This window comes from Pollachius pollachius (assembly GCF_949987615.1).
Source record: "Pollachius pollachius genome assembly, chromosome: 16".
Classification (NCBI taxonomy): domain Eukaryota; kingdom Metazoa; phylum Chordata; class Actinopteri; order Gadiformes; family Gadidae; genus Pollachius; species Pollachius pollachius.
In genome coordinates, this window is record NC_136949.1 from 795,003 (window position 1) to 820,942 (window position 25,940).

A 25,940-nucleotide genomic window follows, 5' to 3' on the forward strand; every position below is an offset into this window, starting at 1 on the left:
CTCATTCTCCTGACATGTACGTAAGGTTCTCCTGACGTAGATTCAGGGTTCTCCTGACGTGGACCGGCAGGGTCTACTGACGGGGACTGTGAGGTTCTCCAGACGTGGACCTCCAGGTTCCCCTGAACACAGCACCCTACTGCGAAATGCTGGTCCCGAGTCATTGAGTCGTGGGATACTCCATTACAGAACATTAAGGCGATGGAATCTTTAAAATGTGTGAGTTTAGAGAAGTGCTCAGCAGGAACGCGCCGGAGGTCATCAAGTATGCGTCTTTCACCTGAACTTCAGTTATGTACGGTGTACGATACGAGAATGTGGAAGTACCTGGAGGCCCGGTGTCGATAGCTTCTCAAGGAGCAGATAAGTGCGGTCGGAGGGGGGGGGGGGGAGAAATACAGCAGAATAGATAAGGAGGTGACGTAATAAAGAGTTCTCCTTCCTCCTTCCGTTGGTCAGCGGCCCAGGGAGAGAGGGGGAGAGGGAGGGGGAGGGAGAGAGGGGGGAGAGAATTAATTATCAGGTAATGTTTCACATCTTCTGAAACGTTCTTGGATGCCAGGGGTGAAACGGAATTACTATTTATATATATATATGTATATGTATATGTATATGTATGTATATATATATATATATATATATATATGTATATGTATATATATATATATATATATATATATATATATATATATATATATATATGTATATGTGGGTATGAATGCCTACAATGCAACAAATTATTTAGATTTTAGTTTCCAAATTTCCAATGACGTGCAAAGTAGCATTAAAAACAGATTTACCTTTGGTCTGTCTCTGCTCCTGTATTACAGCTAAGCTATGTATCCTTATTCGTACTTACTGAAGTCACATATTTTGTTCAATAATTTAAATTGTAAAGACAATGACAATGACCAAAACGCACTACATAATCCATACATTGTAAAACATGTACAACTTTTATTGAGAGTTCAAATACACACAAAACAAATAAAGGTAAAACAATCTCGGTGAAAGCAACAATCCCCATAATTAATATTCCCTGCAAGTAATGAAAAGTACTCTGTGTTACGTCACAGCGTTAAGATTGAATAACAAAAGTTCGAAATCAACTGTTGAGGTAGGATTCCGATGCGTTGTTGGAGCTGCTGTTGTTAGCCGTGGTCGTCATGTGGTACACACCTGGGAGCGGAGAGAAAAACATGCTGCGTGTCAAGGTGAGCGCTGATACCGTCTGTCTGTCTGTCTATCTGTTCCTCTGTCTGTCTATCCAACCCTCTGTCTGTCTATTCATCCCTCTGTCGGTCTGTCTGTCTGGCGCTCGGTCCCTTTGTCTATCTGTCTCTTCGTCTGTCTTTCAGTCGTCAGTCCCTCTGTCTTTCTGTCCCTCTGTCGGTCCCTCCTTCCCTCTTTCTGTCACTGTCTGTCCATCCCTCTATCTGTCTGTCTGTCTGTCCATCCCTCTGTCTGTCCCTCAGTCTGTCCGTCCCTCTGTCTGTCTGCCTCACCACGTCGTCCTCGTATCCTGTTGAGGAGCGCCCATCTGCCGGTCGACGATCCTCCTCCGCTGGTAGTCTGGAGAACACATGGTTAAGGTAAGGGTCTGGTGTGGTTAAGGTAAGGGTCTGGTGTGGTTAAGGTAAGGGTCTGGTGTGGTTAAGGTAAGGGTCTGGTGTGGTTAAGGTACGGACACAAGGCCTACGCGCCTAACCTGCCGCTTGATCATTGTGTGTCACAAAAATGGTTCAACGCGCCTACGCAGCCAGATGAGCCCGCCCAACATTTATCTTCCCCCGCTATTTTTCTTTTGCTCCACAAACATGGCTGAGATCACCACCATCGCTGCGCTGTTGTGGGAGTCCGAGGAACGTAGGAAACCCAAACGGCGCCGTGTAGGAACTCACAGCTGGGTGAGTTTCACCACCTCATCGTTTCAGCACACACTGAAACAATGACTTGGTCGTCCACGTTCTTTCTGCTTCTGTGCGTCCTCCGTCTCTCTGCCAGTGATGTCGGGTCAAGCTAAACGCTGATTGATTCAAATTGATTACATTTTTTGAACTCGGGGCGTTGGGCGCGTAGGTGCGTAAAAACGCGGCTACTCTGCGTCTGCTACCAATCGCGAAGGGACGACACATACAAAGTCAAGGTAGAAAAATTTTTCGCTAGAGAAATGATTTGCAGCGCGACACTTTACCCGGCACGGGCGAGCGCGTTAACGTGGATTTGCAGCGTGACAAATTTCGCTTGAGTTGAAATATTTCAACTTTGCCGCGACATTCGCGTGATGACAGCCAATCAGCGTTCAACAGCTTGGCCACTGAGTGACATGCGTAACGTAACAGCCAATCAGCGTTCAACCGGCCAACCGTTCCCTGCAGTGCATTCCGGGGTGAACCGCAGCATGGAGGAGAAAGAGATTGTTGCCGTTTGCGACTCCCGGAGCGCTATAGATAATAGTATATAATATATTATTTTATATATAATATCACGGCCAAAAGCTCTGTGCGCCTCCGGATGGCCGTAGCGCGGGGAGCTCTCGTGGGGATTAGGCTTCGCGGGGTTTGTTTACCGGCGTTGCTATGGTTACCGGTCTTGTGTGTTCCAACGGTTTATTAGGTATCTAATAAATCGCTCTCTGATCAATACTTCATTCACTGCCTCTTCGGTGGTCATTACAAAATTATGAATCGTCTGCGTCGGGTTCTCCGACGTCTCTCCCTCTTCCACAACAGGTAAAGACATGCAATGGCGGTTATCTCGGCCGTGGTTGAGAATGAATTGGCATGAAGCTCCGTTGGCGGGCAAAAGATGTGGCGCGACAAATTCGCCTGACAGAATTTGCACAGCGACAGATTATGATTCGACCCGCGACAAAACTCGGGCGACAACGCGTACAGGTGACAAATGTGTGTTTTGGTGTGAACGCAGCAGTCTTTACCTGTTGTGGAAGAGGGAGAGATGTCGGAGAACGCGCTGCTTTAGCGCGTGTAACGCATCTACGCGCCTAAACCAATGGTTCCCTATGCAAAAATGCCGATTTTCTACGCCTCTTAGCGCGTAACGCGTTTGGTGTGGCCGTAACTTTGGTTTGGTTAAGGTAAGGGTCTGGTGGGGTTAAGGTAAGGGTTTGGTGTGGTTAAGGTAAGGGTTTGGTGTGGTTAAGGTAAGGGTCTGGTGTGGTTAAGGTAAGGGTTTGGGGTGGTTAAGGTAAGGGTTTGGGGTGGTTACGGTAAGGGTTTGGGGTGGGTGAGTGCAACATATGCTTAATATCCTTAATATAAGCTCAAGTTAAACCGAGAACAGGTGGAGGTCTATGGAGAACAGGTGGAGGTCTTTGGAGAACAGGTGGAGGTCTATGGAGGTAGATGGAGGTAGATGGGGGTAGATAGAGAACAGGTGGAGGTAGATGGAGGTGATTACGAACCCGGGTCTGGTTGGAGGAGGAGCTGAGGGCCGGGACGGTTCTGGACAGAGCAGCTCGGATCTGAAAGGAGCAACAAGCAGGTCACAAATCCTTATCTTGTATTTTAACGTTAAAACCATGACTGTATTCAGTCCATTCTGTAAGGAAATACTTGATTTATTACAGAGGTCATCAATACATAGTAGTCTTTCAGACATTCAGAAATGTGAAAGTAAACCATTTGGTCTATTTTGCCCAAAGATAGCATACCTTTGAGTCCATGAGTGTCCCGAACACAAGAATGAAGAATCCCTGAAAAAAATCATAGATGAGGAGAACTCTTTGTCCTCGCATATCACCATTTAATAAAACACAACATCTCAACTCTTGAGCTTTTAAATCTAGCCTGGGGCCCAGCGCCCCCCTGTGGTTCAGCGCTGCTAGTGGACCGATTTCTGAACCTTCGAGCCCAAGCGGGAGCGCGTGACGTCATCACGCTCTAGCGTCAACGGCAGACCAACTGAAAGTATACTAAGCGGGTAAGAAATGTAACTGTGCCGATTCAAGTTTGTTGGTTTGTTAAATGTTTAAACGAAGGGTAACGTTTGACTTCCATTCTAAAAAATAATATTTGAAAAAGTAGAATATCTTAAAAATAAGCGCGCGATTATTCTAAGGCACAGTCCACACTCATACATATTCTTAAAGACACGATGAGAGAGGCTCTAAAACCTGAAACTGTCCATTCCCAAAGTGTGTTTCAAGAGTATGAAACACATTTGTTTGATTGTGTAGCATTGTTTAGCATCTTATCCTAGCTATCTTTGCTGTATACAGGGAATGGGTTAACCTAGTGATTGTTAGTGCTTGGCACTTGGTTCTATGGGCTTCCTTTCTGTACCCACACCGATAAATTGTTTCTCTCTCTTCTGTAAGTGGCTTTGGATAAAAGTGTCTGCCTCAATGTAAATGTACGATATGACGTCCACGTACCTGTAAGGAGTTGAATAGCGCAAAGGTGACATGGAGCCCCAAATTCCTTGGAGCCACCATCACCCCAACGCCGAGAGACCAGGTGAGCCCGAAGGTGGGGAACAAGATGGCCACGCTTCTTAAGATGACTAGCAGCGTGTTCTTCTCCTCGGAGTGGCTGCTCTCAACGCCGCGGCGCAGCATCTTCGTCAGCACCACGATCAGGATGACAAAGTTGATTAAGACGATGACCCCGGCAGGGATGATAAACGCCAGCAGGGCGAAGGTGTCTTCCCACCTCAGCCAGCAGCCGTTGTTGTCCCGGATGTACCCCTGGGGAACCTGCGGCGCCGTGGCCGCCACCGTCACCACGGCGATGACCAGGGGCGCGCCATAGCCCAGCGAGAAGCCGATGGCCAGCATGGTGGTCTTGGACATGTGGGAGAAGACCATGACCGTCCGGTAGAAGAGCAGCAGCGCCGACACCAGCATCCAGAAGAAGAGCGCCAGGTAGAAGAGATGGATGAAGAAGGTGGCCGCGCTGCACGCCGCCACGGGCACCCTCTCCGTCGAGTCCCTCTCCGAGGTGATGGCGGCGCCGATGATGAACCAGATGTCGGCGATGAGCAGGGACACGGCGATGTTGACCAGCGACACATGGCGCAGGTAGGAGGTGGTGTTCCTGGTCATAGCCTTCCAGGTGAGCGCCTCGATGATCAGACAGATGACCAGGCTGACGATGGAGATGGCCACGCCGATGTAGGTGATGATGTCCAGGGCCTCCGCGGCTCCCGGCGGGAGGCCCGTGGACATGAGCATGGAGAAGGAGGTCAGGTGGTCGCAGTTGCATTCCACCACGTCGTCCACGTCCGAGACGAAGGTGCATCCCTCGTCGTCCCAGCCGCCCTGAGAGTCGAGCAGCTGGAAGTTCCAGAAGACGCACTGCGGGTCCTCGGTGAGCGAGGTGTTCCGCTTGCTGTAGGACAGCGTCAGGTTGGGCCGCAGCGCCCTGGACCCGTTCAGCTGGATCAGCACCACCGCCGCGTTGATCCGGATCTCCGGGCCGGTGGCGTTGGCGTCCTGGCTGACGTTGAAGCTGGCGTTGGTGCGGGGGGGCAGGACGTTGCTCAGGGTGGAGAAGGTGATGGTAGTGATGAAGGTGTCTGTGAGGTTGGTGTCCTGGAGATTGATGACCAAGCTGGAGTTGATGTCGGCCGTGAAGGAGTCGCTGAACCGGGTTCTGTTCAGCAGGATGCTGGGCGTGGTGACGGAGAAGTCGTCCCCGCTCAGGAACTGGGTGATGGTCTCCATGGAGCTCAGGAACAAGGAGCTGGTGTTGAGGGTTCGGTTGGCGTTCAGAGCAGCCCACGATTCGATGGTGTTGTCGCTCACGATCACATCCACCGTGTTCAGGATGCTCTGCAGGGAGACGACGTGGGTTGAGCACATGGTTCCTCCTGTGTGCACCCGGAGGGCGTGTCAGTGTGTTACTGTGTCACTGTGGGGGGGGACGCCACTCACCTGCATGGTGTCCTCCACGATCAACGTGCTCACGTTGCCCACGTTGGTCAGGATGTCAACGATGGCTGAAATGGTGAGCGGGGAATCCGTTATAAGGGTTTGATTGTTGCTGACCAAGCCGCTGAGGTCTTCCACAAACGATGGAACATTATCCTGATTCAAACTCTGAAAAGAGAAAAAGGAAATATCCACAACTTATTAAGATACTCTTATTGTATTATTGTATTAAAACTTGTTGTATTATTGTACAGTGGATAATCTTAGCCCCCTACCCCCCTCTCTCTTTCTTACGCACTTATTATATTGTGTACATCCTGGCACTTAATGTACACACTTAATGTATGTTGTACATCCTTGCACTTAAAAATAGTATTTAGCATTGTGTAGCATCTTATCCTAGCTATCCTTGTTGTATACAGGAAATGGGTTAGCCTAGCAATTGTTAGTGCTTGGCACTTGTTTCTATTAACTTCCTTACTGTACCGAGTCCTACAGCAATATAATGTTTCTCTTTCTTTTGACAAATATACTTACTGTAAGTGGCTTTGGATAAAAGCGTCTGCTAAATGCTGTAAATGAAAATGTCGGACAGAGGCCAACCAGCTGGTATATAATCCATCCATTCTGTGTACCTCGGACTGGGTCAGGAGGTCGTTGATCCTGGTGAGGATGCAGGTGTTGATCAGGGGCAGCCACACCCCGCTGGCCTGGCACACAGCGAGCCGCTCCCCCTCCAAACCGGGGTCACACCCGGGACTGGACTCGTCCCCCACCCCGCCCACGCCGTACTGCGGGTTGTTGCAGATGACTGCTACTCACGACAAACAAACACAAGGAGAGTGGACGGCATTTTTATGGAGTGCATTTATACAGCGCTTTTCTAACTCGTGGCCCCTCAAAGCGCTTTACAATAATGCCTAACATTCACCCATTCAATCACACTCAACAGCCAGCTCTTCAGGAGCAGTTAGCAGTTAGGGTGAGGCGTCTTGCTCAGGGACACCTCGACACTCCGCTAGGAGAATCCGGGGATCGAACTAGCAACCTTCCGGTTACCAGCCAATTCGCTCTACCTTCTGAGTTTCATGCCGCCCAAGAAGCAGCCCTTGTCTGGTTGTAGAGCTATAACTAAAGAACTATACATGTGGCGATAGTAACACTAGTGTGACTTTGAGACGTGATGCAGGCAGGACACTTACTATTATGATATCTAAAATACTTAGAGCTATAACTTGAAAAGCTATGATTTATTCATTTCTGTCAAATGAAATGCGCTCATTTCGTACCATTGAGGGCATCCCTGATGAGTTTGGGGTCAACCACATCGGTGCCCACAACGTCATCATGGCTCCACCACCGGTGAGGGAATGCAATCACTTCTTCCCTTTTTACAAATGTAACCTACAGCAGCTTTCAACACGAGTGTTACTATTCTAGACTTGGTCTCTCTAGGCATCTCGACCCATCTGACCTGTTGCTGTGATGATGTTGAGCCGGCTGCTGGCCTGGAAGGCGGGGATGCCTATGACGCGGCACATGGTGGTAACCGTGGAGATCGTGCAGTCTAACCTGTAGTTATATTGCACACAGTTGTTTCCCTGCTCCACGCTCTGCTGCACTGTTCCTGGTGGACAAAGGGCGGGAACATTTACATCCTGTGTATTCCTATTTTTTTACTTTTTATGATACAAAACTTCATGTACATAAAATCTTTTTCTGAAGCTAGGACGTTACCTGATGGTAGGTCTGTAGTAAGAAAAATGCATTTCCTACAGAGAATGTGTTGTGAGTGCTGTAGTGCAAAGTGAGCCTGTCAGGATTCTCGTATGGACTGTTGTTTTTGTCTCCCCCTACCTGTTGTTTCTCTGTTCACCTGTCTCTCATTGGGTATTGATTGGTGGAGTATTTAAACACTGCCCTTTCTGTTCAGTTTGTCAGATCGTCACGGTATGTACTGTTTGCTACCTGACTGCCACGTGAGTGAGACTAGCGTGAAGATCTTTAAAGAGAAGCTATAGTTTACTGTTCTTCCCGGTTTTGAACCCTGCCTGTTTTGGACTAAGTCTTCTGCCTATCGGTTTTGGATCTCTTGCCCGTACCTGTCCGTCTGTATCTGTCTGCCCGCCTGGCTGTTTACAAACCCTGCCTGTACCTGGAATCTGATCTGCCTGCTGGACTGTTTGGGAATAAATCCTTTTTTGATCTGCAATTGATTCCCGCTCTGAGTCGTGACAGAGCCTGAAAATATGTTTTTGCAAAGCCACATAGTTTAAGACGTAAAGAGTTCAACAATCAAGTAAACATGCACACCATTTTTAAAATTTAAAATGGTTAAACAAGTTAAACAAATAGCTGAAGTGATGAAGTTTGAAAACATTTGTGATAAAATATAAATCATTTTATATAAAAAGGTATAAATTATATTGAAAATCTGTTTATACATATTTGAATATCAAATTGTGTTGACTTGTTAAATGTTTGAATGAAAGTTAAAGGCTGACTTCCATTATAAAAAACAATATTTCAAAAGTAGAATATCTTAAAGAGTTAAAAATATTTTAAACATTTGAATAGTAGCACGCGATTCTAACCTAATATGAACATTTTAAAAGTGGAATGGTAGTCTCTAGGGGGGAAAATTGTGGAAGGAATAGGGCCCCCAAGTTTGTAGAGAATAAGAAAGAAAGAAGAAAGCCTAAGAACAACAATAGTTGAGCGCTGCTTGCAGCACTCGCCACATTAAATGGGATGTCCTTGGCCCTGTCACTGTAGGGTGGTGCTTACCTGGGGGCACATCGACCCACTGGGGCCTGTAGGGCCGCTGGACACAGCATCTCCGCGGCGTATCTGTATCGACGCCGCCACTACAGATGGCGTTGCTCTGTCTGTTGACCAGGATGACGGGAGCTGCCAGGAGGGTCGTCGCGGTGAAGCTCCCACTCTGGATGAAGCTCAGAGCTCCGCCCACCAGCGTGCAGGTGAATATAACTGAGACGAACCAACGACAAGAGGCACAGAGGCGGACATGACCACTCAACACATGGGCGATGCTGACGGCGTGGAGGTGAGTGCTGGGGGCCGGGGACTCACCCCTGTCCGAGGGGACCAGGTTGTTGATGGTCAGCCTGGAGACTCTGGCGCTACTGGTTATCTGGAAGCGGCCTCGGTTCTGGACGGGATTGGTGCCCAGAGTCCAGGAGACGCTGGTCACGACCCCGATGCCCGCCTGGGGAGGCGGGGGTCCACAGGTCAGGGTCCGGGCCTGGCCCGTGTACACCGGGCTGGGGAAGGTGATGGGGTCGGGGCCTGTCCAGGGAGGGCAGGGCGGAGGTGTTCACAAACATGAATATCACAGGATTATGTGCAGGGGTATCTATCATATGAGTATAAATATATATCAAATGAGTACAAGTATCTATCAAATGAGTACAAGTATCAAATGAGTAAAAAAAATGACTCACTTCTTATGACAAATGTACTTATTGTAACAAATGCACTTCTTGTAAGTCGCTTTGGATAAAAGCGTCTGCTAAATGCCCTAAATGTAAATGAGTTTATGTATCTATCATATGAGTATAATTATCTATCATATGAGTATAAGTATCATGAGTATCAATATCATATGAGTATGATAGATACAAAAAAAAGAAGTTAACCTAAATAAAAAATAAAATAAAAAATTCAGGACGCAGAAAGATAGTGGCCGGTTGCTCGGACAGTTTTCTGTTCCTCTGCCTGACGACAGCAGCTTCCTGGGATGTTTCCACCTCATATGAGTATAAGTATCTATCATATGAGTATAAGTATCTATCATATGAGTATAAGTATCTATCATATGAGTATAAGTATCTATCATATGAGTATAAGTATCTATCAAATGAGCATAAGCGTCTATCATATGAGTATAAGTATCTATCATATGAGTATAAGTATCTATCAAATGAGTATCAGTATCAAATGAGTATCAGTATCATATGAGTATAAGTATCTATAATATGAGTATCAGTATCATGTTAGTATCAGTATCATGAGTATCAGTATCATATGAGTATCAGTATAATATGAGTATCAGTGTCATATGAGTATCAGTATCATGAGTATCTGTATCATATGAGTATCAGTATCATATGAGTATAAGTATCATATGAGTATCAGTATCATGAGTATCAGTATCATATGAGTATCAGTATCTATAATATGAGTATCAGTATCTATCAAATGAGCATAAGCGTCTATCATATGAGTATAAGTATCTATCATATGAGTATAAGTATCTATCAAATGAGTATCAGTATCATATGAGTATCAGTATCATGAGTATCAGTATCATATGAGTATAAGTATCTTTAATATGAGTATCAGTATCGTGAGTATCAGTATCATGAGTATCAGTATCATATGAGTATAAGTATCTATAATATGAGTATCAGTATCATGAGTATCAGTATCATATGAGTATCAGTATAATATGAGTATCAGTGTCATATGAGTATCAGTATCATGAGTATCTGTATCATATGAGTATCAGTATCATATGAGTATAAGTATCATATGAGTATCAGTATCATATGAGTATCAGTATCATATGAGTTTCAGTATCTATAATATGAGTATCAGTATCATGTGAGTATCAGTATCATGAGTCAGTATCATGAGTATCTGTATCATATGAGTATCAGTATCATGTGAGTATCAGTATCATATGAGTATCAGTATCATGAGTATCAGTATCATGTGAGTATCAGTATCATGAGTATCAGTATCATGTGAGAATCAGTATCATGAGTATGGGTCTCCATCATATCTTTGACTGACTGGTGAAGGGTTCGGTGATGATGCCCAGCACCGGGGCGAAGGGCTCAAAGCTCTGCTCCAGGTTGTCGTTGGCGGCCGTCAACTCTCCATCAACCACCCTGGTCGTCCTGAGAGTGAAGTCGACGACGACACTTCCCGCGCTGGCAAACAGAACAATCCCTTAGCATCCCTTTAGCATCCAGCTCCATCATGTGGGATGTAATCTACGATCTGAATATATATATACTATAATATGATATAATATGATATTATACATATGAAAATGGTATTGATATGATTGGTATGCGTCATATAATAAAATGGTACCTGAATCCTCGCACAGTAATCGAACTGAATCCTGTCAGTGATCGATAGTTTGCCTCCAGCTGTGAGAGAAGCAGACTGTGAGTTCAGCTCTGTCACATCTAGAACAGAATGTTCTCGACCATAGACCCACCAATGGCTGTACTGTATCTCTCAGGGCTATGAACTGGCTGCTCGTTGGATCACTCAGTTCCGCAGTGAAGGTCAGGTCTAGGGTCATTGAGAAGACCACCTCGATCTCATCTGAAAGGCACATGAGAACACGCTTTACACTCTTTACATGATCTCATCTCATCGACAACATCTTTCTGTTGCTACGACAACTGTTTAACCAATGCCTCGTGTGTGAATCCTGAGCTTGTGATACTTTGGTAATCAATAATCAAATGTTTCCTCCAGATTCTCACACTACAAAGGTAGTCGTGCAACCGGTTTGGATTTGAGTTAACCACCTTCTCAGTCTTACCTGGTGGAGGAGTGGGGGTGGAGGTGGTTGGAGGAGTGGGGGTGGAGGTGGTTGGAGGAGAGAGGGTGGAGGTGGATGAAGGAGAGGTGGTGGAGGTGGGTGGAGAAGTGGGGGTGAAGACGGGAGAAGAGGGGGTGGAGGTGGTTGGAGGAGAGAGGGTGGAGGTTGTTAGAGGAGAGGGGGTGGAGGTGGTTGGAGAAGTGGGGGTGGAGGTGGGTGGAGGAGAGAGGGTGGAGGTGGTGGAAGGAGAGGGGGTGGAGGTGGGTGGAGGAGAGAGGGTGGAGGTAGTTGGAGGAGAGAGGGTGGAGGTGGTTGGAGGAGAGGGGGTGGAGGTGGGTGGAGGAGAGGGGGTGGAGGTGGTTGGAGGAGAGGGGGTGGAGGAGGTTGGAGGAGTGGGGGTGGAGGTGGGTGGAGGAGAGAGGGTGGGGCTGGTTGGAAGAGAGGAGGTGGAGGTGGTTGGAAGAGAGGAGGTCGAGGTGGTTGGAGGAGTGGGGGTGGAGGTGGGTGGAGAAGAGGTGGTGGAGTTGGTTGGAGGAGAGAGGGTGGAGGTGGTTGGAGAAGTGGGGGTGGAGGTGGGTGGAGGAGAGAGGGTGGAGGTGGTGGAAGGAGAGAGGGTGGAGGTGGAGTTGGTTGGAGGAGAGAGGGTGGAGGTGGTTGGAGAAGTGGGGGTGGAGGTGGGTGGAGGAGAGAGGGTGGAGGTGGTGGAAGGAGAGAGGGTGGAGGTGGTTGGAGAAGTGGGGGTGGAGGTGGTTGGAGGAGAGAGGGTGGAGGTGGTGGAAGGAGAGGTGGTGGAGGTGGAGTTGGTTGGAGGAGAGAGGGTGGAGGTGGTTGGAGAAGTGGGGGTGGAGGTGGTTGGAGAAGTGGGGGTGGAGGTGGGTGGAGGAGAGGGGGTGAAGACGGGAGAAGAGGTGGTGGAGTTGGGTGGAGGAGAGAGGGTGGAGGTGGTTGGAGAAGTGGGGGTGAAGACGGGAGAAGAGGTGGTGGAGTTGGGTGGAGGAGAGGTGGTGAGTGGTGGTAATGAGGTGGTGGAGGTGGTGGAAGGAGAGAGGGTGGAGGTGGTTGAAGGAGAGAGGGTGGAGGTGGTTGAAGGAGAGAGGGTGGAGGTGGGTGGAGGAGAGAGGGTGGAGGTGGTTGAAGGAGAGAGGGTGGAGGTGGGTGGAGGAGAGAGGGTGGAGGTGGTTGAAGGAGAGAGGGTGGAGGTGGTTGAAGGAGAGAGGGTGGAGGTGGGTGGAGGAGAGAGGGTGGAGGTGGTTGAAGGAGAGAGGGTGGAGGTGGAGGTGGGGGGAGGAGAGAGGGTGGAGGTGGTTGGAGGAGTGGTGGAGGAGATGTTCGGAGTGGAGGAGGGTGGTGGTAATGAGGTGGTTGAAGGAGTGGGGGTGAAGACGGGAGAAGAGGTGGTGGAGTTGGGTGGAGGAGAGGTGGTGAGTGGTGGTAATGAGGTGGTGGAGGTGGTTCGAGGAGAGGGGGTGGAGGTGGTTGGAGGAGAGAGGGTGGAGGTGGTTGGAGGAGAGGGGGTGGAGGTGGGTGGAGGAGAGGTGGTGGAGGTGGTTGGAGGAGAGAGGGTGGAGGTTGCTGGAGGAGTGGTGGTTGGTGGTGGTAATGAGGTGGGTGGAGGAGTGGGGGTGAAGACGGGAGAAGAGGTGGTGGAGTTGGGTGGAGGAGAGGTGGTGAGTGGTGGTAATGAGGTGGTGGAGGTGGTTGGAGGAGAGGGGGTGGAGGTGGTTGGAGGAGAGAGGGTGGAGGTGGTTGGAGGAGAGGGGGTGGAGGTGGTTGGAGGAGAGAGGGTGGAGGTTGCTGGAGGAGTGGTGGTTGGTGGTGGTAATGAGGTGGGTGGAGGAGAGGGGGTGGAGGTGGTTGGAGGAGAGGGGGTGGAGGTGGTTGAAGGAGAGAGGGTGGAGGTGGTTGGAGGAGAGAGGGTGGAGGTTGCTGGAGGAGTGGTGGTGGGTGGTGGTAATGAGGTGGGTGGAGGAGAGGGGGTGGAGGTGGTTGGAGGAGAGAGGGTGGAGGTTGCTGGAGGAGTGGGGGTGGGTGGTGGTAATGAGGTGGGTGGAGGAGAGGTGGTGGAGGTGGTTGGAGGAGAGGGGGGTAAAGGACAAAAAGTGGAATCTGTTTGGGAAAAAAGTGAAAATAATAAGTAATTGTTTTTAATAAAGAATGCACTTTGAATAGTTGGGAGGGGAAATGTTGAGCTATTAGAACGAACTGAGTGGGATTTGTTGGGAGAGCTGGCAGTATTCTTCATCAGGAGGAAGGGCATTGATGCATCCACACGTCTCATCAGTGATGTTGTCACATGACCCATAAAGAAGACACTTGTCACATGGCCAGCGATACTGGTCCTCACATGTGCATTGGAACCCAGCCCCGAATGGAGAGCAAACTGAGGACAGAAAAACACAAAGTTTTCATATTCAAAGAGAAACATTTTGTGATCGAAAACTTTCCAGGAATGTACAGTTATTCAAAACGAATAATTCACCAAACTATGTCGTTCGGCTGGAGCTTCCATATATATCTATTCAAAGCAACCTTTTAGCAAATTTGACAAATTGTTTAACTTTCTCTTAATTTCACTTCTCCATACTCAATTTCAAGTCTATTGCCATATTCACTTACATGTTTATGGAGTTTAGGAATATGGCACTTACATGCAAAGCAACAAGCAAATACATGTTACTTGAAACCTGTGATGCGATAACACAACATTGGCAGAACTTTGTGTTCACCTGTGGTGATGTTGACCTCAGAGATCAGTATGTTGCTGTCGATGGGGAAGGGGTAGCTGATGTTATCCAGGATGCTCCTCAGTTCCTCTATCACTGTAACATTTGTGGTTTGCAACTCGATAGTAGTCAGGTACTCATAGACCACTGGAGGACCTGCAGTGAGAACAGGTGCATCATGGGAAAGTATCCATTTCAAATACATTAGGTTAGAACGTGTGTATTTGATGTTTGCCAGGAAGCCAACTCTTTTCAAAGCCCTACTTGTTGATGGAGGTTGAGAAGTGGTTGATGGAGTTGGAGAAGTGGTTGATGGAGGTGGAGAAGTCGTGATAGGACAAGTTGTATTGACTGTTGGGAGACAATAGTCAAGTTCATAGTTTAAATAAACATTTAACACAAAGCTATTCACCTCATGGAGGCATATGCCATGCTGGAGATGCCCTACTGGAGAATTGCGGCCTCATACAGTGTCAAAGCTTCAGATTCTCGGCTGTATCCACAATTTTATGTCAACTGTCACCAGACATGAGAACGTACTGAGTTGGGAGAGCTGGCAGTATTCTTCATCAGGAGGAAGGGCATTGATGCATCCACACGTCTCATCAGTGATGTTGTCACATGACCCATGCAGAAGACACTTGTCACATGGCCAGCGATACTGGTCCTCACATGTGCATTGGAACCCAGCCCCGAATGGAGAGCAAACTGAGGACAGAAAAACACAAAGTTTTCATATTCAAAGAGAAACATTTTGTGATCGAAAACTTTCCAGGAATGTACAGTTATTCAAAACGAATAATTCACCAAACTATGTCGTTCGGCTGGAGCTTCCATATATATCTATTCAAAGCAACCTTTTAGCAAATTTGACAAATTGTTTAACTTTCTCTTAATTTCACTTCTCCATACTCAATTTCAAGTCTATTGCCATATTCACTTACATGTTTATGGAGTTTAGGAATATGGCACTTACATGCAAAGCAACAAGCAAATACATGTTACTTGAAACCTGTGATGCGATAACACAACATTGGCAGAACTTTGTGTTCACCTGTGGTGATGTTGACCTCAGAGATCAGTATGTTGCTGTCGATGGGGAAGGGGTAGCTGATGTTATCCAGGATGCTCCTCAGTTCCTCTATCACTGTAACATTTGTGGTTTGCAACTCGATAGTAGTCAGGTACTCATAGACCACTGGAGGACCTGCAGTGAGAACAGGTGCATCATGGGAAAGTATCCATTTCAAATACATTAGGTTAGAACGTGTGTATTTGATGTTTGCCAGGAAGCCAACTCTTTTCAAAGCCCTACTTGTTGATGGAGGTTGAGAAGTGGTTGATGGAGTTGGAGAAGTGGTTGATGGAGGTGGAGAAGTCGTGATAGGACAAGTTGTATTGACTGTTGGGAGACAATAGTCAAGTTCATAGTTTAAATAAACATTTAACACAAAGCTATTCACCTCATGGAGGCATATGCCATGCTGGAGATGCCCTACTGGAGAATTGCGGCCTCATACAGTGTCAAAGCTTCAGATTCTCGGCTGTATCCACAATTTTATGTCAACTGTCACCAGACATGAGAACGTACTGAGTTGGGAGAGCTGGCAGTATTCTTCATCAGGAGGAAGGGCATTGATGCATCCACACGTCTCATCAGTGATGTTGTCACATGACCCATGCAGAAGACACTTGTCACATGGCCAGCGATACTGGTCCTCACATGTGCATTGGAACCCAGCCCCGAATGGAGAGCAAACTGAGGACAGAAAAACACAAACAATGTTTTGGAAAATTTGGTCCAAATGATACACTTTGTGGATGACGGTTAACATTTGTGATGGAAAGGTGGGATCAGTCTTTCCAAGAATTTGTAATCTTGAATTCTTACAATTCAGAGAGAATTGACCAATCTATGTGGATCAGTGGGAGTTTGTAAATATGTCCATTCAATGCAACATTTGAGCAAATATGACCAATTGTTGAACTTTCCCGCCAGTATGATCAATCATCGCACTTCTACATATTTGAGGTGATAATTATTTACATTCTCCCTTGCTTGTGTATGGAGTTTAGGAATATGGCAATTATATTTCAAGTGATACACTTTTTAAAATTTGTTTCATTCTTACTGGAAGATTTGTCTATAGTTTGAATAAGATTTTATCCATTATTCAATCTCAAATGTTTATGCATCTGTTACTGATTCCCACAACTTTAGGGGTAAAATATCCACAAATTGTGCAGCATTTTCTTCAGAAGAGCTGCCTTAAAATCTTGCATTTTTGGTCGCAACAGTCACAAAAGATCTCTGCAAAATCCAGCAGAGACTGTTCAATACAGTCATAACACATCGTCAAACATGATAGACAAGCAAATACAGGATACTTCAAACCTGTGACCCAGTCATCTTCATAGAGCGATAACACAACATTGGCAGAACTTTGTGTTCACCTGTGGTGATGTTGACCTCAGAGATCAGTATGTTGCTGTCGATGGGGAAGGGGTAGCTGATGTTATCCAGGATGCTCCTCAGTTCCTCGATCACTGTAACATTTGTGGTTTGCAACTCGATAGTAGTCAGGTACTCATAGACCACTGGAGGACCTGCAGTGAGAACAGGTGCATCATGGGAAAGTATCAATTTCAAATACATTAGGTTAGAACATGTGTATTTGATGTTTGCCAGGAAGCCAACTCTTTTCAAAGCCCTACTTGTTGATGGAGGTTGAGAAGTGGTGAATGGAGGTGGAGAAGTGGTTGATGGAGGTGGAGAAGTTGTGATAGGACAAGTTGTATTGACTGTTGGGAGACAATAGTCAAGTTCATAGTTTAAAAAAACGTTTAACACAAAGCTATTAACCTCATAACTTGCTGACATTAGGAAGTAAATCATCAAAACACCTTCTACAGTGCTTCTAAAATAATAACTTCTGTAAATGGGAGGGAGTCTTTAAAGTTAGTGATTTAACCATGTCTATTGTTTGATCAATCCCAGTACGGGTCAATACTCTTACATTAAGGACTCAGGAGAATTGAGGCCTCATACAGTGTCAAAGCTTCAGATTCTTGGCTGTATCCACAGTTTTATGTTAACTGTGACCAGACATGAGAACGTACTGAGTTGGGAGAGCTTGCAGTATTCTTCATCAGGAGGAAGGGCATTGATGCATCCGCACGTCTCATCAGTGATGTTGTCACATGACCCATGAAGAAGACACTTGTCACATGGCCAGCGATACTGGTCCTCACATGTGCATTGGAACCCAGCCCCGAATGGAGAGCAAACTGAGGACAGAAAAACACAAACAATGTTTTGGAAAATTTGGTCCAAATGATACACTTTGTGGATGACGGTTAACATTTGTGATGGAAAGGTGGGATGAGTCTTTCCAAGAATTTGTAATTTTGAATTCTTACAATTCAGAGAGAATTGACCAATCTATGTGGATCAGTGGGAGTTTGTGAATATGTCCATTCAATGCAACATTTGAGCAAATATGACCAATTGTTGAACTTTCCCGGCAGTATGACCAATCATCGCACTTCTACATATTTGAGGTGATAATTATTTACATTCTCCCTTGCTTGTGTATGGAGTTAAGGAATATGGCAATTATATTTCAAGTGATACACTTTTTAAAATTTGTTTCATTCTTACTGGAAGATTTGTCCATAGTTTGAATAAGATTTTATCCATTATTCAATCTCAAATGTTTATGCATCTGTTACTGATTCCCACAACTTTAGGGGTAAAATATCCACAAATTGTGCAGCATTTTCTTCAGAAGAGCTGCCTTAAAATCGTGCATTTTTGGTCACAACAGTCACAAAAGATCTCTGCAAAATCCAGCAGAGACTGTTCAATACAGTCATAACACATCGTCAAACATGATAGACAAGCAAATACAGGATACTTCAAACCTGTGACCCAGTCATCTGCAAAGAGCGATAACACAACATTGGCAGAACTTTGTGTTCACCTGTGGTGATGTTGACCTCAGAGATCAGTATGTTGCTGTCGATGGGGAAGGGGTAGCTGATGTTATCCAGGATGCTCCTCAGTTCCTCTATCACTGTAACATTTGTGGTTTGCAACTCGATAGTAGTCAGGTACTCATAGACCACTGGAGGACCTGCAGTGAGAACAGGTGCATCATGGGAAATTATCCATTTCAAATACATTAGGTTAGAACGTGTGTATTTGATGTTTGCCAGGAAGCCAACTCTTTTCAAAGCCCTACTTGTTGATGGAGGTTGAAAAGTGGTGGATGGAGGTGGAGAAGTGGTGGATGGAGGTGGAGAAGTGGTGGACGGAGGTGCAGAAGTTGTGATAGGACAAGTTGTGTTGACTGTTTGGAGACAAAAGTCAAAGGAATGCAGATTTCATAGTTTAAATAAGCATTTAACACAAAGCTATTCACCTCATATCTTGCAGACATAAAGAAGCAAATCATCAAAACACCTTCTAAAGTGCTTCTAAAATAATGACTTCTATAAATGGGAGGGAGTCTTTAAATTTTGTCATTTAACCATGTCTATTGTTTGATCAATCCCAGTATGGGTCAATACTCTTACATTAAGGACTCAGGAGAATTGAGGCCTTATACAGTGTCAAAGCTTCAGATTCTTGGCTGTATCCACAGTTTTATGTCATCTGTGACCAGACATGAGAACGTACTGAGTTGGGAGAGCTGGCAGTATTCTTCATCAGGAGGAAGGGCATTGATGCATCCACACGTCTCATCAGTGATGTTGTCACATGACCCATGCAGAAAACACTTGTCACATGGCCAGCGATACTGGTCCTCACATGTGCATTGGAACCCAGCCCCGAACGGAGAGCAAACTGAGGACAGATAAAACACAAACAATGTTTTGGAAAATTTGGTCCAAATGATACACTTTGTGGATGACGGTTAACATTTGTGATGGAAAGGTGGGATCAGTCTCTCCAAGAATTTGTAATTTTGAATTCTTACAAGTCAGAGAGAATTTACCAATCTACGTGGATCAGTGGTACCTTCTAATTATGTCCATTCAATGCAACATTTGAGCAAATTTGACCAATTGTTGAACTTTCCCGCCAGTCTGACAAATGATCGCACTTCTACATTTTTAAGGTGAGGTATATTTACCTTCTCCGTTGCTTGTTTATGGAGTTTAGGAATATGGCAGTTATATTTCAAGTGATGCACTTTTTAAAATTCTTTTCATTCTTACTGGAAGACTTGTCTATAGCTTGAATGAGATTTTATCCATTATTCCATCTCAAATGTTTATGCATATGTTCCTGATTCCCACAACTTTTGGTTTACAAACATAAAAAATTATCCACAAATTGTGCAGCATTTTCTTCAGAAGAGCTGCCTTAAAATCGTGCATTTTTGGTCACAACAGTCACAAAAGATCTCTGCAAAATCCAACAGAGACTGTTCAATACAGTCATAACACATCGTCAAACATGATAGACAAGCAAATACAGGATACTTCAAACCTGTGACCCAGTCATCTGCAAAGAGCGATAACACAACATTGGCAGAACTTTGTGTTCACCTGTGGTGATGTTGACCTCAGAGATCAGTATGTTGCTGTCGATGGGGAAGGGGTAGCTGATGTTATCCAGGATGCTCCTCAGTTCCTCTATCACTGTAACATTTGTGGTTTGCAACTCGATAGTAGTCAGGTACTCATAGACCACTGGAGGACCTGCAGTGAGAACAGGTGCATCATGGGAAAGTATCAATTTCAAATACATTAGGTTAGAACGTGTGTATTTGATGTTTGCCAGGAAGCCAACTCTTTTCAAAGCCCTACTTGTTGATGGAGGTGGAGAAGTGGTTGATGGAGGTGCAGAAGTTGTGATAGGACAAGTTGTATTGACTGTTTGGAGACAAAAGTCAAGTTCATAGTTTAAATAAACGTTTAACACAAAGCTATTAACCTTATATCTTGCTGACATTAGGAAGTAAATCATCAAAACACATTCTAAAGTGCTTCTAAAATAATGACTTCTATAAATGGGAGGGAGTCTTTAAAGTTTATGATTTAACCATGTCTATTGTTTGATCAATCCCAGTACGGGTCAATACTCTTACATTAAGGACTCAGGAGAATTGAGGCCTTATACAGTGTCAAAGCTTCAGATTCTTGGCTGTATCCAAAGTTTTATGTCAACTGTGACCAGACATGAGAACGTACTGAGTTGGGAGAGCTGGCAGTATTCTTCATCAGGAGGAAGGGCATTGATGCATCCACACGTCTCATCAGTAATGTTGTCACATGACCCATGCAGAAGACACTTGTCACATGGCCAGCGATACTGGTCCTCACATGTGCATTGGAACCCAGCCCCGAATGGAGAGCAAACTGAGGACAGAAAAACACAAACAATGTTTTGGAAAATTTGGTCCAAATGATACACTTTGTGGATGACGGTTAACATTTGTGATGGAAAGGTGGGATCAGTCTTTCCAAGAATTTGTAATTTTGAATTCTTACAAGTCAGAGAGAATTTACCAATCTACGTGGATCAGTGGTACCTTCTAATTATGTCCATTCAATGCAACATTTGAGCAAATTTGACCAATTGTTGAACTTTCCCGCCAGTCTGAGAAATGATCGCACTTCTACATAGTTAAGGTGAGGTATATTTACCTTCTCCGTTGCTTGTTTATGGAGTTTAGGAATATGGCAGTTATATTTCAAGTGATGCACTTTTTAAAATTCTTTTCATTCTTACTGGAAGACTTGTCTATAGCTTGAATGAGATTTTATCCATTATTCCATCTCAAATGTTTATGCATATGTTCCTGATTCCCACAACTTTTGGTTTACAAACATAAAAAATTATCCACAAATTGTGCAGCATTTTCTTCAGAAGAGCTGCCTTAAAATCGTGCATTTTTGGTCACAACAGTCACAAAAGATCTCTGCAAAATCCAACAGAGACTGTTCAATACAGTCATAACACATCGTCAAACATGATAGACAAGCAAATACAGGATACTTCAAACCTGTGACCCAGTCATCTGCAAAGAGCGATAACACAACATTGGCAGAACTTTGTGTTCACCTGTGGTGATGTTGACCTCAGAGATCAGTATGTTGCTGTCGATGGGGAAGGGGTAGCTGATGTTATCCAGGATGCTCCTCAGTTCCTCTATCACTGTAACATTTGTGGTTTGCAACTCGATAGTAGTCAGGTACTCATAGACCACTGGAGGACCTGCAGTGAGAACAGGTGCATCATGGGAAAGTATCCATTTCAAATACATTAGGTTAGAACATGTGTATTTGATGTTTGCCAGGAAGCCAACTCTTTTCAAAGCCCTACTTGTTGATGGAGGTGGAGAAGTGGTTGATGGAGGTGCAGAAGTTGTGATAGGACAAGTTGTATTGACTGTTTGGAGACAAAAGTCAAGTTCATAGTTTAAATAAACGTTTAACACAAAGCTATTAACCTTATATCTTGCTGACATTAGGAAGTAAATCATCAAAACACATTCTAAAGTGCTTCTAAAATAATGACTTCTATAAATGGGAGGGAGTCTTTAAAGTTTATGATTTAACCATGTCTATTGTTTGATCAATCCCAGTATGGGTCAATACTCTTACATTAAGGACTCAGTAGAATTGAGGCCTTATACAGTGTCAAAGCTTCAGATTCTTGGCTGTATCCAAAGTTTTATGTCAACTGTGACCAGACATGAGAACGTACTGAGTTGGGAGAGCTGGCAGTATTCTTCATCAGGAGGAAGGGCATTGATGCATCCACACGTCTCATCAGTAATGTTGTCACATGACCCATGCAGAAGACACTTGTCACATGGCCAGCGATACTGGTCCTCACATGTGCATTGGAACCCAGCCCCGAATGGAGAGCAAACTGAGGACAGAAAAGCACAATATTTCCATTTATGTTGGAAAGCCGTTATGTGATTATAACATCAAGTAAAAGCATTTAGCTTAAAATATTAACAGTTCCCTCTTAAGTCAGACACAAGACATAGTGTCAGTAACTCGACCACTCTGTAACTCAACCACTCAGTAACTCAACCACTCAGTAACTCAACCACTCAGTAACTCAACCACTCAGTAACTCAACCACTCAGTAACTCAACCACTCAGTAACTCAACCTTCGGGACGTTGTGGGCCGGGTCACATGGGGGGAGGGTGGAGGCCTGGCCCCTGGGGGGAGGGTGGAGGCCTGGATGAGGGCGGAGGCCTGGAGGAGGGCGGAGGCCTGGCCCCAGGGCGGAGGGCGGAGGCATGGCCCCTGGGGGGAGGGCGGAGGGCGGAGGCATGGCCCCTGGGGGGAGGGTGGAGGTACCTGTGGTGATGTTGATGTCCGTGATCTGGACAGCAGGACTGAGGGCCAGAGGGAAGCTGCTGTTCTCCAGCCGGGCGCGGAGAATCTCCAGGGTCGCCAGGTCTATGAGGTCGAGCTCCACCACCACCTCCACCACCACCGCCGCCTGCAGTGCTGCAGCCACAACACACACTTAGAACGGGTTCCGTGTCCTTGGCCACACACCCTCCTACGCCCGTACGATGGACCATCACCCTCAGCCGTCCAGAACCAGGAGGAAGGAGGCAGGAACCAGGAGTGAGGAGATAGGAACCAGGAGGAAGGAGGCAGGAACCAGGAGGAAGGAGACAGGAACCAGGAGGAAGGAGACAGAAACCAGGAGGGAGGAGACAGGAACCAGGAGGAAGGAGGCAGGAACCAGGAGGGAGGAGACAGGAACCAGGAAAGAGGAGACAGGAACCAGGAGGAAGGAGACAGGAACCAGGAGGAAGGAGACAGGAACCAGGAGGAAGGAGGCAGGAACCAGGAGGGAGGAGACAGGAACCAGGAAAGAGGAGACAGGAACCAGGAGGATGGAGACAGGAACCAGGAGGATGGAGACAGGAACCAGGAGGAAGGAGACAGGAATCAGAAAGAAGGAGACAGGAACCAGGAGAGAGGAGACAGGAATCAGGAGAAAGGAGACAGGAACCAGGAGGGAGGAGACAGGAACCAGGAGGCAGGAGACAAGAACCAGGAGGAAGGAGACAGGAATCAGGAGGAAGGAGGCAGGAACCAGGTGGAAGGTGAGAGGAACCAGGAGGAAGGAGACAGGAACCAGGAGGAAGGAGACAGGAACCAGGAGGAAGGAGACAGGAACCAGGAGGTAGGAGACAGGAACCAGGAGGAAGGGGATAGGAAACAGGAGTGAGGAGACAGGACCCAGGATGAAGGAGGCAGGAACCAGGAGGAAGGTGAGAGGAACCAGGTGGAAGGAGACAGGAACCAGGATGAAGGGGACAGGAACCAGGAGACAGGAACCAGGAGGAAGGGGACAGGAACCATGAGGGAGGAGACAGGAACCAGGAGGAAGGTGACAGGAACCAGGAGGAAGGAGACAGGAACCAGGAGGAAGGGGACAGGAACCAGAAGGAAGGAGACAGGAATCAGGAGACAGGAACCAGGAGGAAGGGGACAGGAACCATGAGGGAGGAAACAGGAACCAGGAGGAAGGTGACAGGAACCAGGAGGAAGGAGACAGGAACCAGGAGGAAGGGGACAGGAACCAGAAGGAAGGAGACAGGAATCAGGAGGAAGGAGACAGGAACAAGGAGGAAGGAGATAGGAACCAGGAGGAAGAAGACAGGAACCAGGAGGAAGGACATAGGAACCAGGAGGAAGGAGACAGGTACCAGGAGGAAGGAGACAGGAACCAGGAGGAAGGAGACAGGAACCAGAAGGTAGGAGACAGGAAACAGGAGGGAGGAGACAGGAACCAGGAGGAAGGAGATAAGAACCAAGAGGAAGGAGACAGGACCCAGGAGGAAGGAGATGGAAATAGGATTCAGGAAATATGAACCAGGAGCTAGCACATTGGAACGAGGAGGTAGGTGATCTGAACCGGATTAGATGAGGCAGAAAACAGTCAATGCAGATCTCATTTTAGGACGTAATTGATCCCCATTGTAATAGGACAAGCACAATACTTTGAGTTCTCTGTTTACATTCCTAGAGGCCTTGGCTGAACACACCCTCTCTTACTGGAAGCACATGATTAACCCTTGGCACTTTCTCAAGACCTCATATATTGGTTTATTTATTTCAATCTCTATTCTATACTCACTATAAACTAGTTTCTGTCTCTAGGTTCACTGTAGACGTGTTTCTGTCTCTATTTTCTCTATAGTAGTGCTTCTGTTTAAAGATGTTGTGGAGTGTGTGTGTGGATGAGGGCTGGTTTCAACAGCCATTCCTGGCCCAAGGCAGACCGATCGGACACTGGGTGAGGCACACCTGTTGTGCGTTGTGGAATCAATGTGCACAAGTTAAACCAGCCATCACCACACTCACTTGGGAGACTTCCTGCATGGATACATGGAAGTCCCCGGCTCCTCCTAGCTGAGTGTCGAGGTGTCCCTGAGCAAGACGCCTCACCCTCACTTCTCCCATTGAGCTGGCTGTAGCCTTGCATGGTTGACTCTGCCGTCGGTGTGTGAATGTATGCAATAACCCTAAGTCGCTTTGGTCGCCAATAAACCGGTTCTGTCTGGAGGAGCCCAGACATCAGTGGCAGGAACCACACGGTTTGTTACACACGGGTAATGGGGGGGGGGGGGGGGGAGGTGCAGCTCACAATCGATTGGTTGACAGGACTGCCCGTCGGTGGGGAGGCCGTTGATGCAGGTGCAGACACCCTTGGCGATGACATCACAGGCGGCGTAGGCCAGGCAGCTCTCGATTGGCCAGGCGAACCCTTCCTGGCAGCGGCACTGCACACCCGCGCCCACCGGCGTGCATGCTGCGGACAGTAAACAAACCGTGTTGTCATGGCAGCTGCCGGGTGAGGTAGGGGCTTTCAATAAGAGCAAGAAGTTATGCATGTGTTTGACCTGGAGGGTCCTGCAAACCAGTGTCAGGTGAGGGGAAACAGTGAAAGGAAAACCCGCAGAATGATGTCAATACGTATGCTAACTATTAACAATACTGTTACCGTTCTGATCAGTGGTCTCACATGGGTTGCCCTACCTGTGGTGACCTGAATCTCGCTGATCTGGGTAATGTTGTTGAGTTGGACCGGGAGGCTGATGTTGTTCAGTGCGGCTATGAGGCCTGAGGAACCGTTCACTTCGATGTCGATAACGTACGTCCAGTTATACGTCGGCTCTGCAGGGGTTAGAGGTCAGGTCAAGTAGGAGCCTCTCGTGATGCTGTATTAGACCGCAGAACAGCATCGTTAGAGGCTGTAGTAGAACAGCATCGTTAGAGGCTGAACTAGAACAGCATCGTTAGAGGCTGTAGTAGAACAGCATTGTTAGAGGCTGAACTAGAACAGCATCAATTGAGGCTGTAATAGACCATATCAGGTAGGGTTTAACCAGTTTAATTGCTAACTTAATTTTTGTTATAGTTTAGTTTGAAGCCCAACCATCTTGTGCCGCTCTTTTCTGGCGTAATATCTCTTGCGGAGGAATGCCCTGAGACACATAACACACAGACACAAAGAGGACAGTCCAGTTTAATACCTGGCTAACAACATTCAACACAGGCATATGAAATGTGCGACAGCTCATTACTTTACTTTTTGGCTGGTGTTAACAGAAGGAATTTGCATGGAGGTGCAGCATTATCAACAATTTGAAATGGGAAACAGTTTAATAGTTTAACAGTTGGCAGCATAGTGTACACTCTACCTCTGATTTCATGAACTCTCACTCAGATTTTAAAAC

At 46.4% G+C, this 25,940-nt stretch overlaps 1 protein-coding gene across 1 annotated transcript; it reads right to left on the reverse strand.

Moving 5' to 3' along the window:
* Positions 1-926: 926 nt before the first annotated feature.
* On the reverse strand, positions 927-25,792 carry LOC307087991 (uncharacterized protein). The gene is made up of 37 exons (XM_079753728.1): positions 25,640-25,792; positions 25,240-25,377; positions 24,848-25,012; positions 22,537-22,689; positions 21,924-22,091; positions 21,540-21,605; positions 21,279-21,431; positions 20,405-20,572; positions 20,021-20,086; positions 19,760-19,912; positions 18,885-19,052; positions 18,448-18,555; positions 18,187-18,339; positions 17,324-17,491; positions 16,919-17,005; positions 16,658-16,810; positions 15,795-15,962; positions 15,519-15,605; positions 15,258-15,410; positions 14,744-14,911; positions 14,468-14,554; positions 14,207-14,359; positions 13,684-13,860; positions 11,481-13,586; positions 11,148-11,257; positions 11,018-11,076; positions 10,712-10,851; positions 8,987-9,202; positions 8,681-8,884; positions 7,368-7,520; positions 6,529-6,707; positions 5,897-6,061; positions 4,397-5,794; positions 3,674-3,715; positions 3,425-3,484; positions 1,506-1,572; positions 927-1,179 (listed from the first exon to the last, which is right to left on the reverse strand). Exons 1-37 carry the CDS (start codon positions 25,782-25,784, stop codon positions 1,106-1,108), a joined length of 8,178 nt encoding a protein of 2,725 aa, XP_079609854.1. The 5' UTR covers positions 25,785-25,792; the 3' UTR covers positions 927-1,105.
* Positions 25,793-25,940: the final 148 nt, after the last annotated feature.

Coding starts and splice junctions, on each gene's coding strand:
- LOC307087991 (XM_079753728.1), bottom strand. CDS start 25,784: ATGAGCTGTCGCACATTTCATATGCCTGTGTTGAATGTTGTTAGCCAG. Junction 20,087..20,404: donor CTGCCAGCTCTCCCAACTCA/GTACGTTCTCAT, acceptor GTCTCCAAACAG/TCAATACAACTTGTCCTATC. Junction 15,411..15,518: donor TTCTCAACCTCCATCAACAA/GTAGGGCTTTGA, acceptor TTCTCACTGCAG/GTCCTCCAGTGGTCTATGAG.